The sequence below is a fragment of the Cladophialophora bantiana genome (genome assembly GCF_000835475.1).
Source record: "Cladophialophora bantiana CBS 173.52 unplaced genomic scaffold supercont1.4, whole genome shotgun sequence".
NCBI lineage: Eukaryota > Fungi > Ascomycota > Eurotiomycetes > Chaetothyriales > Herpotrichiellaceae > Cladophialophora > Cladophialophora bantiana.
Genome location: NW_015971578.1, coordinates 157,447 through 174,548, shown reverse-complemented (window position 1 = coordinate 174,548; position 17,102 = coordinate 157,447). Strand labels below are relative to the sequence as shown.

General features: G+C 50.7%; 7 protein-coding genes across 7 annotated transcripts; 4 read left to right on the top strand and 3 right to left on the bottom strand.

The window, feature by feature from the left end:
• Positions 1-795: 795 nt before the first annotated feature.
• On the top strand, positions 796-2,476 carry Z519_02876 (uncharacterized protein; the record flags this gene model as incomplete). The annotated part of the gene is made up of 2 exons (XM_016760631.1): positions 796-1,309; positions 1,362-2,476. 2 exons carry the CDS (start codon positions 796-798, stop codon positions 2,474-2,476), a joined length of 1,629 nt encoding a protein of 542 aa, XP_016622481.1.
• Positions 2,477-3,805: 1,329 nt separating this feature from the next.
• Z519_02875 (uncharacterized protein) lies at positions 3,806-4,622 on the bottom strand (the record flags this gene model as incomplete). Its single annotated transcript, XM_016760630.1, has 2 exons — positions 3,806-3,982; positions 4,599-4,622. 2 exons carry the CDS (start codon positions 4,620-4,622, stop codon positions 3,806-3,808), a joined length of 201 nt encoding a protein of 66 aa, XP_016622480.1.
• A 460-nt stretch (positions 4,623-5,082) lies between these two features.
• Positions 5,083-6,515, top strand: Z519_02874 (uncharacterized protein; the record flags this gene model as incomplete). Its single annotated transcript, XM_016760629.1, has 5 exons — positions 5,083-5,102; positions 5,152-5,225; positions 5,394-5,525; positions 5,588-5,902; positions 6,004-6,515. 5 exons carry the CDS (start codon positions 5,083-5,085, stop codon positions 6,513-6,515), a joined length of 1,053 nt encoding a protein of 350 aa, XP_016622479.1.
• A 1,398-nt stretch (positions 6,516-7,913) lies between these two features.
• Z519_02873 (uncharacterized protein) lies at positions 7,914-8,748 on the top strand (the record flags this gene model as incomplete). Its single annotated transcript, XM_016760628.1, has 3 exons — positions 7,914-8,093; positions 8,142-8,264; positions 8,308-8,748. The coding sequence occupies 3 exons, from the start codon at positions 7,914-7,916 to the stop codon at positions 8,746-8,748; spliced, it is 744 nt and encodes a 247-aa protein (XP_016622478.1).
• Positions 8,749-10,190: 1,442 nt separating this feature from the next.
• On the bottom strand, positions 10,191-12,384 carry Z519_02872 (uncharacterized protein; the record flags this gene model as incomplete). The annotated part of the gene is made up of 7 exons (XM_016760627.1): positions 10,191-10,609; positions 10,665-11,064; positions 11,132-11,229; positions 11,304-11,399; positions 11,458-11,615; positions 11,671-11,877; positions 11,936-12,384. The coding sequence occupies 7 exons, from the start codon at positions 12,382-12,384 to the stop codon at positions 10,191-10,193; spliced, it is 1,827 nt and encodes a 608-aa protein (XP_016622477.1).
• A 1,342-nt stretch (positions 12,385-13,726) lies between these two features.
• On the bottom strand, positions 13,727-15,541 carry Z519_02871 (uncharacterized protein; the record flags this gene model as incomplete). Its single annotated transcript, XM_016760626.1, has 5 exons — positions 13,727-13,867; positions 13,935-14,032; positions 14,096-14,658; positions 14,716-15,255; positions 15,339-15,541. The coding sequence occupies 5 exons, from the start codon at positions 15,539-15,541 to the stop codon at positions 13,727-13,729; spliced, it is 1,545 nt and encodes a 514-aa protein (XP_016622476.1).
• Positions 15,542-16,158: 617 nt separating this feature from the next.
• Z519_02870 (uncharacterized protein) lies at positions 16,159-17,040 on the top strand (the record flags this gene model as incomplete). The annotated part of the gene is made up of 2 exons (XM_016760625.1): positions 16,159-16,659; positions 16,720-17,040. 2 exons carry the CDS (start codon positions 16,159-16,161, stop codon positions 17,038-17,040), a joined length of 822 nt encoding a protein of 273 aa, XP_016622475.1.
• Between the last annotated feature and the right edge of the window lie 62 nt (positions 17,041-17,102).

The window sequence follows — 17,102 nt, the reverse complement described above, 5'->3', positions numbered from 1 at the left end:
TCCTGTTTATATAGCCATTTGGCCTGTGTCAGGAAAGCGATTCTTGAATTTACCCTATAAGGCAACCACCGTTCCAGAGGCTCTATCGGTGACCCTGTGAACGCCTCGTGAATGCCTTGGCCGAAAACCTCAAGGTTTCGCCCCAGAGGTTTTTTCGTTGGGGGGGGGCTGTGGAACGAGCCTGTTTTCGGTAACGAAGAAACTTTTTTCCTGACCTGGAGGCGAACACCTTGCCCGTAGATCTCCTGCTGAACTGTCCTGGGGCACGTGGGGCGTATGTTCGGAACTTTCCCGACAGAGTGGGCTGGGACGATGGACTCGGGCGTCAGTCAGGAGAAAAGAGGTGGATCGCAGTTAAAGGACAACTCCAATGGACTGCTTAGTAGGCACAAGGGGCCGCCTTCCCCGCCGAGGTGGATGAGTCGGAGGAATGACTTGTATCATCCTCATTGGCGAAATTGTTTTGCATTATCGTTGCAGAATTGGAAGCGCTGCGTCCTTCGGCTGTTTCCTGGGGAAATCTCATGGATCTTTTACGTCAATGCGAACAACAGGATTTGGTCTTCAAAGTTCGGCATACGCCCAGCTACTTGGTCTTAAAGATTGGAACACAAACCAGGAATATCATGAGGCGTCCCTAGACTCGACTTTGAGCTAAAACTGCATTTACTTAACCCGCAGTCAAATGTTTTTGGCGTTTCCCTTTCAAAGACTTTCTGGCCTTTTCCTGTCTAGGGGTCGTGTGCATACGGAGGTCAGGAATTCGCTCCTTGCGGTCGTGAGGGCCTTGCCAACATGAACTCGGGCTTGCTCACCTCTGCTTCTGCCGGCCATGCGAAACACCCAAAGTCTCCTTGGATTCAAGTCACGGATATACCATTTTCGCTTGCTTCTGCGACTGTATTGGCCTCTGTACGTGAGAACGACGACCCAGCGGTTGAGCTCAGCCAGTTGCCTACCATCTCCCCCAAGTCAATCCGAATCTTCGATATATGCACCAATGCCGGGGGTGCACGTCCTGTCGGCTTGCTCCTGCAGCAACATCTTCGCCGCTGGTTTAAAAAGATCAAATTTATGCCGCTTGTTCACAGCCCAAAGTTGCAGAGCCATCTTTTTGACCGTCACCGATCTTCAGCATTCGAGCCGAGTTTTTTGAATGCGCTTTGGGATGAGAGCCGCGCTGGCTTGGATGTTGGAATTGCATTGCAATTACCTTGCACGCAAATGGCGAAGCAGTATAAGCCGCTGAATCTGGGGCATTCCTTCACATATCTAGTCTTTGGACTGTCACAAGCAGATGAACTAGTGGGTACGTAAGAGCTTGTGTCGCCCAAAGAAGCTCCTCTGATCGGGATCAACAGTCGTCTACAGACACCCTACTTTCTTTTCTGGGCCAATGCGAGCGGCGGATGGTTTGGGCTCTCTATTTTCGTCGTCTCAGTGGTCACAGCGAGTTCCATCCCGAGGGTTTTCAAGGCAACAGCTCGTCAAGCTTATTATACTGGAACATATCCGTCTCCATGTTCGCAAACTCCGAGAGATCTGTAGTGCAACATACCCTTCGACAAAGATGAATCTGTTGTACCTCGGGTCTGATACTATGGCGAGCACGATCACGCGCCTCAGACATTCATTCGAGTTCTGTTGCCATGTCAAAGAGTTTTCAGAGATGGCAGAGTTCATGGTCCAGAACTTCGAGGCCGACATCGGCAATGCTTCGCGACCGTCACTGCGCTGCTACCTTGTTTCTATCCGCCATGAATGCTCTCAGTTGGAGAATCTGGCAAACGCTAACCACGAGCGCTATAAAATGGCATGGGACATGTATAAAGACAAACTCAACGTCAACGAGTCACGCGATGTCAAAGGGTTGACTGTACTCGCCGCCATTTTTCTCCCGTTGTCCCTTTCCTCCAGCATCCTCGCCATGAGCACACGCCTTGTCGACCTCAACATCTTGCTGTACGACTTTGTCGGCGTCTTCCTCATCCTTTCATCCATTGCCATTGTCTTATACATTTCCATTCGCGGCATCGGCGCGTTGGTTCGAAAGGGACGTTATAGAGTCACACACAGACTGGTGAAAATGTCAGAACACATGGATGGATTCACTAATACGATCACAAACATATATAGCTCCATGATGTGGAAGTCATTTGTTGTGCTCATGCTGGTGATAGTGACATTGGCATGGCTAACGGTGACGGTTTCCTTCATAGTGGGCATGGTCGGTGATCACGGCACTGGCGTCGTGATGCTAAAGTACACGGCTTTCACAACGGCAGGGATCATAGGTATGACGGTGGTTTTGATCGTCGCAGCAGTTTTCATGTTCAAGGGAATTGGCAAGGATCCTAGTCTGGGGAAAGCCACGCTTGGAAGCGCCATGAGTTTGATTGCCGGTAGCAGGCCAGGATCGGACGGAATGATACGGCCACAAGGCTATGACATGGAGGACTTGTCGATATTAACGTGACCGCCCTCAAGCGTTGGGAGGAGCGTAGAGAACGATCAAATAATGAGCTGTCTTCAGACACACGTCTAATCAATGTTAATCTGAGGATTGAGCGCAAGACTAAAGCAACAAATCTCTGAATCAATCAGGGAAACCATGGTTGATGAGGATGGATAGATCATGCATGCAACGAGGCGAACCTGCCCGCTGCGAACCGGTGCAACATGAATCATGTCCTGAGGGACAGTGTCGAAATAGCCAATATAGACTCATTTTGTCCCACTCTAAAACACAGGCCTACCGCGCCGAATGTCTCCAACTCTTTCGACGACTTCGACGATTGAGTATGAAGGGTCATGACGCGGTTCGCTGTGATAATTGTAGATTTAGGCTGCTATCTAAAAATGAATGTCAAGGCCTGGTGTAGATGCGGGTTCGAATTCTGGACTCCGCAGGCTGGTATATGCCACAGGACGTGGGCATCAGTTTGCCAAGGGATTTGCCGATGCAGCGAATACGTGATGAGTTGATTTCGGAAGGATACAGGAACGGAACGGCCAGGAAGGATAGGCCCTGCGATCGAACGAGAAAAGTGAGCCGTTGCACTCTCAAGAATGTTCGAGAGGAAAGACGCATTATTACGTGGAAGAGGTGGTATTCAAATAGGAACGACATAGCCATGGCGTAGCTGGCCTTTGTTCCAATACCCAGACCGATGGAGGTAAGAGTGAAGCAGGTGCCGAATCGAATGGAACTAAATAGCATGAGTGCTACACGTCCAGAGCGATCAATCTCACGGAACCCCAAAAGCAGAGCGAGATGAAGTCGATCGCCGACAGGATTAATGCAAGCTTGTTGCTGAACAGAAAGAGCTTGGTTAGGATCACCAGGAAATAGTAGACAATTTGTTGTTTTTGCGGCGCAACCATTGGTAGTATTGTGAGTCTGAAGTCTGTAGGTTTTGGGAGAGAGCCAGGAAGGAACTTAGATTTTAAAGCCTACTAAATTGATGGCGCCCATTTGCTGAAAGACGGACAATGCGCCGGAAATTTTGCTGTTCTCTGCTATAAAAGACTTTACGTTATTTAATGGCTCTTTATAGTCTTTGGTGGTAAGGTGAGCTAGTATGGCCTGGGCTTTAGTATGCTTTTCCTTGTAGTAAAGTCAGCGGGGAGATTTCACAGTGCAGGAGAGCAGCCCGAGCGTGGCCAAGGCCCGGAAGCATTGCATGGCGATGGGAAAGCGCCAGCTGACTTCGTTTGCGTAGATGTAGGTCATTCCTAGATTGATCAAATTGGTCAGATCAATCCCGAAGTTGACCATGACCATTTGAAGAGCAACCAATTTACCCTAGTCCTCGTGTTTGCTGGTCTCGGCTTGCCACATGGGCACGACAGCCGTGCTCTGCCCTATCCTCAGGCCTGCAACAACACGACCGAGCTTGTTGCCGAAATAGATAGAAATAATGCAGCCGATACCGTAGGTCGACACGATCTGGCCCTGAGTTGTGGCATACGGGTTCCTGAACTGTTTGGCGAACGTCGGATCGTTCAGATGCCGCCAAACACGCCCTGATTCCAACCGAACAGCATAAAAGAGAAGTCACTGGTCATGGTGATGGCGGCGGTGAGGGCACACCCCTGCAGGGGAAACAGACCTATGTTTTGAGACTCGTTTGGCCCACCGAGTCGCCCTTGGTTTCGGGGGGCTCTCTAAGAGGAGTGAAATATAGGTGATGATAAGGATAATAACAAGCAGTATAGGCCGGTTTGAGTAGACTAAAATTAATTTAAAAGGAGAGACGCTCTGCCCCATATACTCCCCCATGTCGCCGTACTGAAGTGTACTGTATTGATGAGTGCACCCTGCCGTGTCTCCCATGGGGCGCCCCCTAACACCCCTTGTTAGTTCAAACATCAAGAAAACCGGTTATATACTTCAACTCCCCCTTCTGCAGATCCAGAATACATTCCATTAGGAATGGAATGTGGCCAATGCTCCCATAAGGGCCACCCACCCCTTTGTTGCACAGGATGGACAGGCGGTATGCGGAGACCCTGACAATGCTTGAACGATCACGCGTCTCGCTCAATGGAGGTTCTTACCGAGTACAAGTGGTGGTGATGGCTCAGGAAAGACTAACAGCTAGGTTAACGTCGATATCCATATTGCCGGAGGGTTGTCCGGCTGAGCAGGCAGGGTGGCCAAAGTAGATCCGATGCCACCCCGCGACTTGGACTAGGGAAACGATTCCCGAAGGATTGACAGGGAAAGGAATCTAACTCCCGAACCCCTCATCTACCACGGAGACTCCCCGTAAACCATTTCTGTTGGAGGATGAAGGCCCAGAAGATAACTTGATTGATTGATTGAGAGAAGAGAAATTTATCTACGAGGGAGTGGCAGAGACCTTTGAGTGTGGAGAATCCTGGTCTATCACGTGATCGGGAGACCTGCCTTAAAGAGTTGGGGCTTAACCAGCACCACCTACAATTGGAACTTTGTGACCCGTAGCCTCCTCGCGACACTGCATGGGTAAATTCAGGGATGCCACCATAAGCCCTGCCCTCGCAGAACGTGCTTGGTGCATGATCTCTCTTGCCTGAATTCACCCCGCCAAAGTCCTTATGACGGTCAAAGTGTTCATGTAGGCCGCGTATTTCGAAAACAGATTTCGCAAGCTGACCATGATCTAGCACAGGTACCACAGGCTACATAGGTGGTGACACTTTGTATGCGCTGAACCAGAAACACCCAGACTGGCAATACTGTGAGTTTGCAGATTTCAAGAGACCTGTTTCTCTACCGAGACTTCATTCTGTCTATATTTCTTTGCAACGGTCTCGTCATGCCGGTTCCTTTTCGGGAGATTGATATGAAAATCAAAAGTGTCCCTCCCATTTTGCTACCGGTTCCAGCTGCTGACATCATCTACCAGGTGCCCTGATCAGGACGCAGGAGAAGGCGAGCCAAGTTAAACAGCAGTATCCCAAACTTCGCATCGTCCTGGGTGATCTGGACGACTCAGGCGTGATCCGAGAGGAGAGTGCAAAAGCTGATATCGTCCTGCGTGAGTCGTAATCTCTTCAATCCAGATCGGTACTATTCTCTAACCACTTTCGACGCCATCAGACACTGCAGATGCATCCGATCACGAAGGCGCCGCTAAATCCATCGCGGCCGGTCTCGCTGAAGGACATACGCCTGCCAACCCCGGATTCTGGCTCCATACTGGCGGGACCGGGATCTTGACTTATGAAGACTCCAAAAACAATCGATTGGGAGAGTGGTCGACCAAGGAATACAACGACCTCAGCGGAGTGGACGAGCTGACCCACCTTCCTGATGATGCGTTCCATCGTAAGGTCGACAAGATCGTACTTGAAGCGGGAAGCAAATATGTGGACAGAGTCAAGACGGCGCTGGTTTGCCCGCCCACCATTTACGGTACGTCTCTGACCCGGCGAACTGTCGTACTGCCACTGTTTTCTCTTGGAGGTCCGACTGGTACTAGGGTAAACTAACTCGTTGCTGGTTTTCCCCCTTAGGCAATGGCCGGGGTCCCATCTCCGGGCGCTCTCGCCAGGTCTATGAACTGACCAAGCTCATCTTACAAAAGGGGTACACGCCTATTGTAGGTTTAGGAAAAGCGCGGTGGAATCACATCCACATCTACGACCTTGCCGCTGCGTTTGTCCTACTGGCTGAAGCGGCCGTGGCTAAGAATATGTCCGATGAGATATGGGGCGCGAAGGGCTATCATCTGTGCGAGAACGGCGAACATATCTGGGCCGACTTGGCCAGGAAGATATCGACCATCGCAGCGGATAAGGGCTACATTCCAGCCGACCCCGCAGAAAAGCGACTCAATAAAGACGAGGCTCTGGAGGTAGCAGGCTTCGAGGCAGTGAGCTGGGGCTGGAATTCGCGAGGAAAGGCCGAACGATTGAGGAAATTTCTGGCTTGGGAGCCCAAGGAGAAGAGCATTGAGGAGGAGACCGACCGCATAGTTGAGGCGGAGAGATCAAGATTGCAGGGTAAAATGCTATTGTCCAGATAGAAGTGGATAGAACCTCAATTTGGGCAGGGCACTTATTGTTAGTTCCATGTCTAAGATACGGCCAATATCCAACACGTCTCTCCCCTCCTATCTGTCGTCTCGCTATGCTTAGGGTCCGTGCGTGACGGACTGTGACATTGTAGGGTTCTCTGATCCATAGGAAACGAGATGAATGTGCCATTTCAGCAGCAATCAAAATTTCCCCTTCTTGTTTGGCCGTATGTCCTGATCAGTCCTCGACGAAACTGTGCAACAAACATCCGCCACCCTTCCATTTGCCAGTCTCCGGATCTACGACTTTCGCAGAGTCGTGCAGCTTCACCTCGTCCAAGGCCATATTCGGATACCCGGTGACATAACACGGTGCAGATGAACATGGCAGCATGGCCATTGGAAGCACTAATCGATCACGATCGAACAATTCGGTGTTGTTTGGGTTGTACCTCATTATATGGCGTCACAGCGCCACTTCCAGCCGTGCCATGCCAATCGCTCAGCCTCCGTGGCCACCGCCATTCTGCTGACAGACGTCGACGATGAATTTTCTGATGTCCCACACTACTTGCTCGTTGTCGGCCAAGATGGGTGCGACGGGTGAAGCAACTTTCACAGACGCGCCGTCTTACACAGAATCAGAGCGGTTCTATCTGATTGATTGTGTCTGGTCCCTCTGCCTATTTATTCAGAGAGACTCTGCCTGTTTATATACACTTTGTCTGTGATCTGAAGGTCATTTTTGAAAGCTCCTATTCTGTCGTCATGCTATCGCAGAACGGCGAGAATAACGGCGTTGAGGTAAGCGGCGCAGTTGGTGAGACGGCCAGCGCCTGAGGTGGTTTGTGACAGTGGCGAATTCACGACCCTGTCAACACGCGCCCTCGAGGCGGATATCCGTCTCGCTGTTCGGGATGCTTGGCATGTTTGGCATGTTAACAGTCCAATTGACCAACAGCATCAGAATGTTACTGCCATAGGGGTCCGCCGTCTCCTAAATGTCGACCATCCCTCCATCCGCCCCGCCCTTGCGCGCCATTATATGTTATATCTGCATCGTTTCGAAGATTTCATCCAGTCGCGGCGAGAGTGAGAGCGGCCCTAGGTCCGTCGGATATTGCTCCTCATGTATGAATTGGCCCCCAGAAGACCACGGAATACTGCCGGGAAGCTGGACATGGTCTGGCCGGGAACCTCAGACCCACCCCATATACCATGTAACCAGAATCATCTTGCATCAATTCATCGGCTGGGAGCTTGCCCTAGAGGCTACATGGACGAGTGGCCAGTCCCCCACAGGTTGAATATGATATATTGTGTGAGCTTGGAGTTTGGAGAAACCACCATGCGATCCAGAAGTGGTTGAGATATTTCGTGTGGAACGCGAAGTCTCAAGTTTACACCATGACTTCAGGGCGGACAGCAGAGCTACGCATTATTGCCATTGGATGCGGAGTTGCTGGCATCGCACTCTCTGCACAGCTCAGATCACAGCTAGGTTATGAGAACTTTGTTGTTTACGAAAGGGAGAAATCCATTAGTGCGACTTGGTACCTCAAAACATATCCCGTTGTTGGCTGTGATGTCGGCTCTCACCTCTACTCCTTCTTCTTTAACTTGAAACCCATCTAGTCCAAACGGTTGGCCGAGCAAGCGGAAGTCCTTCACTATCTGCAAGACGCGGTTGACAAGTTTGGTGTCGCCCCATGTGCGTCTGGGCGTGGAGGTGATCGAGGCTGCTTGGATCCAAGAGAAGTGAGTCTGGCGCGTGAGCCTTCGCGACTTCGGGGATCACCAGGTCTTTCACAAAGAAGCTGAAATGCTGGTATCGTGGGTGGGCACAATATCGCTACCCAAAGAATGCAACGTCTCTGGCAATGAGACGTTCAAAGGCGACAAGTGGCACTCTGCGCGCTGGAATCTCGATGTCTCTCTCAGGGGGAAGCGTGTTGCTGTCGTCGGCAATGGCTGCTTGGCCGCTCAATTAGTCCCGTACGTGACCAAAGAGACCGCGCAGGTACACCAGTCCCAACGATCGCCCCAATGGATCAATGAAAGCCCCAATCGCACCTTCACCGAATTTCGAAAATGGTGCTTCCGATACGAACCTCCCTGGGAGCGCATTTACCGCTTCTACCTGTGGAAGAAGACTGACGCCCTTCATGATCTATACCAGTCCGAAACAGCCCGATCGCTGCGTGACTGCGCCGCGGCCACCGAACAAGCCAAGGCCTACTGATCGCGACTGCACCGAAAAAGTACCATGACCTGTTCATTCCCCAGTTCCCTCTCGGCTGCAAAAGACGAATCTTTGACCCCTGGCTGTCTGTAGAGTCAGCATAGCCCTAATATCGAACAGACAACGGAACCTATCCTCGAAACCACCGAAACTGGCCTCCGAACTCCTAAACAGAGCATCGACGTCAAGGTCATCATCCTCCGCACGGGCTACGAGATCCATGGTTGAATTCTTGTCTTTCATCATTGTGAAAGGCGTCGGCGGCATCAGCTTGAACGAACACTATCGGGCCCAATGCCTTCCCCGCGCACAAAAGGTCCTCCAAATACAAGCAAGTAGTATTTAAGCCTTCACCGCTACAGATAGAACTTCTCTTCCTTCTCAGTCGATCAGTCAATCAATCAAGTTGTGGCCCCTAAAGTGGTCAACAAGTTGGCGCTTTAATAGTGGAACAATACCCTGCTCTATATGAACCGTTGTCAGCGGAAGACCGCAACCCTCGTTGAAGTTCTTCGGTCACAACCTTACGCCCAATCAAACTGTGAAGGAGCTCTCCAACAACGCCTAGAGGTTTTGTCCTTCTAGAAGATCCACATTAAGTCTGCATAGGAATTCGATCAAACCAAGAGCATTGCGACTACTCGCGTATACATTGCAGATTGCCGCTTATAGTGTAGCAACGTGAGTTCACTGTCAAGTCTTCAGTTCGTGGTTGGGCATGCACAGTCCACGCCTCAATCTTGGCCCCAGCCTTGACAGAAACGAGACCTACAAACAAGTCACATCCGGCGTGGATAAGCCTGTCCAGTCTCTGGAAGAAGTATCAATGCTAAACTTGGGGTCCAAATATATTAAGAGTGCATTGGCTGGACATGTTCTCCTGACGTGAGTGATCAGTGTGCCGTTGCCAACCACGAAAGAGATACTTCCCGCATCCAAAGTTTGCAAATTTTGGAAATTTTGCAGCGATTGATATTCAGGGGCATGGATTCATCTGGTGAAAGCATTCTCACGACGTTATTTTGCACCTTGGACGATGGCGACGAGCACATGCCTTTGTAGGTCACAATAGAAGCATCAGATGAAGCGGCAGAGTGGCCGAGGTGTTGCCATTGTGAGCTCCATATATCTTCCCGCTTGTGGCACCTTTCCGTCAAAAGGGCTTTTGCTCTACTATTCCTTCACTAGAGAGGGGGAAATGCTGAACCAGCCCTAGGTCACCAGCCTTTGCAACCCTGGGTAAATATTCCTCCCTGAAAATTCACGCCTTTAGAGCTCGAAGACGACAATCAGCGGCAAATTGGGTGCTTTAAGAAATTGTACGGCTTAAGGCCCCGACGGCAACCCACATGCACAGTAGATTCGGGCCGTCCTCAGGTTTTCACTGAGTAAAACAAGCCCAGAGGCTGGCGCACTGCTCAGATATCTTTGCCGGCCAATTCCTATATTTCAGGTGCATCCATGAACCAAGTCAGGTTCGTCTGATCGACGTCGTTCTGGGTGAACCCGTTTCCAAGAAATTGGAATTTGTTGTTGGTTATGTAAGTGATTCGGAAATCCTCGTATCGAGGTTCCCTGAGAAGTTCGTACCAGTGGAGTCGTGAGCCAGGGTACTGCGCCGTCACTGGGCCGTTGTGGTTTCCATTCTTATACCACGAAGCGCACGGCTGGCTGTAAACGAGCCGTTTGAACATGGTATGACACCAGTTGTAGTAATCACGCGACGCCGCGGCCGTGGGCTCCAGCGCCTTGATGTTTTCTCTCTGCATTTTCTGGAGGGTTTTCATCATGTAGCGGGTCATCCACTCGATGATTGAGAAGAATGGACCGTGACTTCCAGGGGCACCGGGGCCAGTAAACTCTGTAGCAAAAGTTAGGACATGTAAGCCGACGCATCCGAGAATAAAAAGACTCACGGTAAAAGTTGGGGAATTGAGGAGTCATGATGGACAGGTAGCCTCGTGGGAAATGGCCATAAAAGCTTTTCAAATCAACTCCGTTCCTTCCAACGATGGGAAATGAAGGGGTGAAGGAGGTGTCGAAGCCGGTGGCGCAGACGATTATGTCCACAGCGTAGTTCTTGCCTTTATCATCGACAACGCCGTCCTCGGTAACACGAGTTACCCCAGATCGAATCATCTCGACATTGTCCCTGGTAAAACAGGCCATATATTCGTCACCAGGTGAGAGCCGCCGACATCCCAGGCCGAAGTTGGGGATCAGATACTCGGCGATCTCGTCCTTTCCGAGCTTCGCTCTCATGCGAGCTGCCATGGCATCGCGAACGGCAAGCTGAATTTCACTGTCTTCGTGTTGCTAGGATCACACGGCTTATAAGAAAATAGGGCAAGACGTGGTAGCCATACTTGATAAAATCACATACCTGTCGAAATCTGCTTCCCAGGTCCTCCTCGATATTCCGAATATAGTCAATATATGCCGCCTGGTCTTTTCGAAACAATTCCTTCTGCTCTTCAGTGTCTGTTTGTGAAATTGTCAGGTAGCGCTCTTAACAGGAGCTTCGGGGAATTGTGAGGCTTTATCAATCCACGTACACTGGAAATTCGACCCTTCCGGCCCGGCGTATTTGGCTGCGAAGCCGGGGCTGAGCCACACTGGCGACCGCACAAAGTTGAATAATTTTTTCACATCTATAGAAACATGCTTAGCGCTTGACCAGGCTGGAAGAAGACGACGGGACTGGGTTACATGGTGCTACACCTGGCACAACTTGGATTGCGGAAGAACCGGAGCCGATTACCGCCACCACTTTGTCTCGTAAGTCCACAGTGGTGTCCCACGAAGCCGTATGCATTAAGTTGCCCTTGAAAGTTTGCAGACCGGGAATATTGGGGTACTTCCATACACTTGATTCATTCATTAGCACACTTCACACTTCGTAGGACGGGAAGGAGAAAATACTTCAAAGCACCGCTCGTATTGAGAAAGATATCGGCTTCGTCCGTGAAGGTGCTACCATCAGGTCGCTGCACCTTAAAGACCCACTTCCCCGAGTCGTCGTTCCAATTAGCCTGACAAACCCTGTGCTTCAGTTTGACAAATCGGTGGAGATCAAACTTGTCCGCAGTATCCTGCAAGTATTTCAGGATCTCAGCAGCAGGAGAGTAGCTAAACCGTCCGTCAGCATGACACAGCCCACCACTTAAATAGGGGTATTGTGACTTACAAGGAACTCCAGTTGGGATTGCGGTTCCAACTGAATTGATAGGTGTGGGAAGGAATGTCGCAGGCACACCCCGGGTATCTGTTCTCCAACCAAGTGCCTCCAACCGCATCGTTCTTCTCGTACAAGACTAAGTCGACATCTTCCATGAGCTTGCCAAACTTGTACGCCACCTGGAGAGCCGTGGCGCCGGCTCCCGTGCAAACAACTCGCAGTTTTCGGTCACATTGATACATGGGCTTCTCCGTGACCTGGAAGTCGCCAAAGTTCTGCCTGTACCAGGGGTTTGCGTGCGGTTTCTTGCTGCAACTGGCTGCCACCGTCGTCGAACTCGTTTCCGACTTGTCTGGCTCGCCATTTGTCTTCTCCCCAAACTCTTCATCATGACTGACGGCTTTGAAGAGTGGCGGGCCTTCCCCTGAAAAAGGATCCCAGAAGATTTGTTGTACCATCTTGACTTTTATTTATTTATTTTTTTGGGTTTAAAAAAATGGAAATTGGATTATTGCTGGGACTTCAGACCACCGTCCTGTCTAGTGATAAAGGCAAATTCTATCCATCTAGATGACAGATAGTTGCATGGCGCAAGCTTTGTACTTTGAATATTGAACTTTGGGGTTAGACTGGAACAACAAAGAACTGCATGGCTTGAAGGTTGTGGGTGATGGTTCCCCGGGCCACACCCCGCAAAGGTTCTATAGAGGTAAAGCCGCAGCACGGTAGCCTTGGCCCACCCTTGTCAAGTCTAACGCTTTCTGCGACCAGGCGGGGGCTGACTACTGGGCATTACGGAAAACTTTCCGCTCCGCTTGCAGCTCGTTGCCCGTTTCGTCGTAGTGTATGGGCCTCATCCCACAAAGTCACAGAACACACAGGTGGTGGCGTAGGGAGCTTTGTGGGATGCTCTGGTGACGCGGTATGACAGCTTGGATCGATCGTCGGATTGTCGTAGGATCAGATGATATGTCTGGCAAAATCGAGCGCAGGTCCAAAGCTCTTGTGAATGGCGCTCGGTACTTTCCTCGTAATCTCCAGGTGTCCGTGGTGTCTTTCCAGATTGTAGATGCCTCTAGATAGGTATTGTAATGGGAGAAGTTGGAAGTGGTGGATAGCGTTATGATTGGCTGGGGCGCCGACCCTAGACCATGGTTCTTCTTACATAGTTCTGGGGGACTATCTTTATACAATACACAAGCAACCAAGTTACCAACAGAGAGGACTTCCCCTAGTTGAGTGTGCGCGTTGAGAAGAGACTATACCCACCGCCGTACGAGTTGATGCCCATGGCTAGTAGCCTCGCCCCAGTTCAGTATGAACTACTTTGTCCATTTCTGTTGGAGGTAATGTCGTCGTACTATCTACTGATAAGTTTTGATAAATATCTTTTACTATCTTTCGCTAACATTTAGAACTTGTTGTGACTGCAGTTCTCGTCCCTATATACGGCCATAGCTTAGATCGCACAACTAGGATTGATCCTTCCCCACTACAAGGTAGGATATCGAGGCGCCTGGCTCAATAAGCACCCCAAGAATGTTATAAGTCAGGAGTCGAGATGATCAGGGTCCCCTCTGTTTCAAAGGATCCTTGGACCGCTTGAGATAGCCGTGCCACGTGTAGCGAGGCGCTTCAAATCCTCGATGAACTTGGCGCAATCCCGTTTCACTCACAATAGGTGATCAACCTTCTGAATAGTCCGGAGGTAATTTGGAGTGTTCCTTAGATTCCTGGCTCCCTCAAGGCCCCGTCCAAGATGTCGCTCCTAACGCAACCATAGTCAAACATTCGTCAATGTCAATAGACGGTATTCAAAGCTTTTAAGCCCTCACGCTCGATGAGCTCGATGTGTGCCTGGCTGCGAGGCTTGACTCGTAGCTTGAACGGAGGCCTATCAACGCTGTCCCACATACTATTGTACGTGTCAATGGGATGGTCCTAGCACCGCTGTCAACTTCTTCCACAGATGCCTGTGTAGAAAGCTTCGCACAAAAGCATGACTTACCGGATCCTGTTCGAAGTTGTAGCAGTAAATTAAGCATGCGGTAGCCATCCAAACGTTATTGAATCCGACGTTGTAGCCGACACACACTCGACGACCTGCTCATATCAAACGCTGTTAGTTCACCCCACGGTTTCACCGGTCCATAGATTCGGGGGGCTCACCTGCACCGAAGGACCAGTGTCCTTTCAGAGGGTTCTTCAGGTCAGGACTGTCCAGCCAACGCTCGGGCAGAAATCGGTGCGCGTCCTTGTACTCATTCTCATCCAAGGCGATGGCGTAGGCGTTCCAGGTAAACAAAGTCCCTTTTGGGAACCGATAACCCTCATATTCATCGTCTTGCGTCAGCTCATGCGGGACACCAGTTTGGACGAAGGGACGCCATCGGAGAGCTTCTTTGACTACCGCAGTGATGTAAGGAAGCTTTTCGCGATCCGACAATGTGGGGAGTCGTTCGGCATTGTGGCCACACACCTCGTCCAACAGCGCTTGTGTCGTCTTAACCCATTCAGGGTAAACGGCGGCAGCAGCACACATTTGCGTGGTGGCGGTACGCGACGTGTCGCTACCTGCTTCTAGAAGCGTACTGAAAACCATAAGCTTCTCATGTTCGCCCAGGATGAATTCCTTCTTAGCAGTTCCCTGAATGATATCAGCAGCGAAGCATGGATTCGCTTGACCGTTCTTCATCTTCACAATGTAAGCGTCCACCTCTTGCTTGTAGATACTGGCGTAGAGTTAGATGGGTCACGGATGGAATTTAAGCAGCGCGACATTCACTCACTCCAAGGTTCGCTTGAATAGGTCTTCGCCGTACGGTCGCCACCACTGAAGAGGCTTGGGTAGGTAGTTGAGCCACGGAACGAAATCTGCAGCGCTGCGCAGACTCGGACGGAAGGCCAGGCTCCCAATCTCGATCATTTGCTTTAGCATTTTGGTGAGCACCTCGTCATCCAAGGCGGCCCTTCTCCCGAACACGACACCCATAATGACGGAGTTTGAGAACCGCTGGTTGGCGTTGTACCAATGCTCCGGGTCTCTTAGGTAGTCCAAAATCAGCTGCCTCGACTCAAGCTCTTGGTACTTGACAAATTTGGTCTCAGCCTGCTGGGAATTGAGAATGTTGTGCATGATTTTTCTTTGATTGCGCCACTGGTTTGTATGCCCCATGAACAACATGCGGACACCGCCCGATGCAATGTCCTGAGCCATAGGCCGATCTGGTCGTGAGGCATATATGCTAGCTCGTTTCTCCAGAAGGTCGGTCACGACGCGGCTCGAATTGAGGTAGACCACATTTTTGTTACCGATGCGAATAGTGAACCTGTAAGATTTGGCCATGATTAGGATGCTGCAAAAAGCTAGACCCAGGCCAAAAGCGCCAACAGAGATGATGTCTACACCTACATTTCGCCGTATTTCTTTGCCAGGTCGACTCCCCACATACCGGCTGGCCATGGCACATCCAGCATGTTGCCGACGAAAGGTTTTCCAGGAGGCGAGGGGGGAAACCTGTATTTCCTGTTGAATCGAATGTCGGATATGACCTTGTGAATGACGAGCGCCACGGTTATGGCTGCGAGAGCCAGCATGCCGGATATGAAAGCCATCTTGGATCACTGCACTGATGCTGGGACAATAAATCTCTCAGTGACTTTGTATGGCGCGAGATGGGCGAGATCTGTTATTGAACTCGGTGTGGGAGACAATCGTCTCGTGAGGCGCATCGAGAAGCCGAATATCTAGGTACTTTGCCTCCAGATGTGTGAGTGCGGAGAGGTATCTTGCTTGGAGGGCCGGGAAGGGAGAGAAAGTGGTTTGAAATAGGAGCCTTCCAAACCCCTCTAGCACAGGGGTTTACTCCTCACCCATCTGGAATCCTGGTCACCCTAGTATTGGACGGAGTCACATAACAAGGCTCATCTCGCTGTTTCCTAACGCGCAAATGCGGAGCAACTCTGGGTGCCAAAACATCCCCCCACTTCCCACCTTTCACGGAGTGGGGAGGGTGGAGGGCATTAGAGACCCTTACCAATTGTGTGGAGGGCACGTTGAGCAGAGCTCTCCTATCCTTCAGGCCGAGGAGCTTCAGCGGTTGAAGCAGGGTTACATGAACTAATCAGTTGTTGTGCACACAGTCTGGCCGACCTGAAAAGGCTTCCTAGCTCTATGGAAAACGATTTTTCCGCCATCCAGCAGCACTACGTTTTTCCGGCTTCCGTAGCAAATGACGACCTCCAGCAACATAGGTCTGGTGACTGGGGGTGCGAGTGGAATTGGCCTTGCTCTCGCGCGACATCTTCTTCAACGTGGTTTCAAGGTCGTGGTGGCTGACTTGAATGCCGAACGAGGAGCAGAACTTCAGACGGAGCTTGGACCCAACTTTCTCTTTGTGAAAGCCGATGTGACAGACTGGGACGCACAGGCTGAATTGTTCAAGAAGGCGTACGAGTGGGCTGGACAGATTGATTTTCTCGCGGCCAATGCTGGTATAGCCTCGATTGAGCCAGTGTATGAGTTGTCGATCGACCAGTCGGACGTGTTAAAAAAGCCGAATCTTGCGACACTCGAGGTAGATCTTCTCGCTGTGTTCTACGGTCTAACGCTGTTCCGATATTATCATCAGAAGACGGGCGGCAAGGGCAAGGGCAAGATAGTTGTCACCGCCAGCCAGTCTGGTCTTTATCCTCTGCATTTCCGTCCGACCTACTCGGCAGCAAAGCACGGGGTAAGTCAAGTTTGGGACTGGAGACGGTTCAGAATCGTCAAATTTCTGACCCTTGTATAGGTTATTGGCTTGGTTAGATCAGCCGGCCAGCGGCTGCTCAAAAATGAGGGCATCACATTGAATGCCATCTGTCCTGGACCAGTCCTGACGGGTATCGACGCGGATATGCTGAAACACATCCCAAAAGATTGTTTGACACCCATCCAACTCCTGATGGATGCCTTCGACATGAGCATTGACGAGGGTATTTCTGGGGCTGTCATCGAATGTTCTAACAAGAAAATGTACCTGCGCGAGCCGGTCGACTATTGCGACGAGTGTGCACGCTTTCTCAGTGTAGACCTTACCAAAGCGGAGGTCTTCCATCAACCAGGAGCATAAAAAGTCACAAGCAGGGTCGAGGCCTTCAACTAATTTATATACAAGGCGATAAACGTGAATCT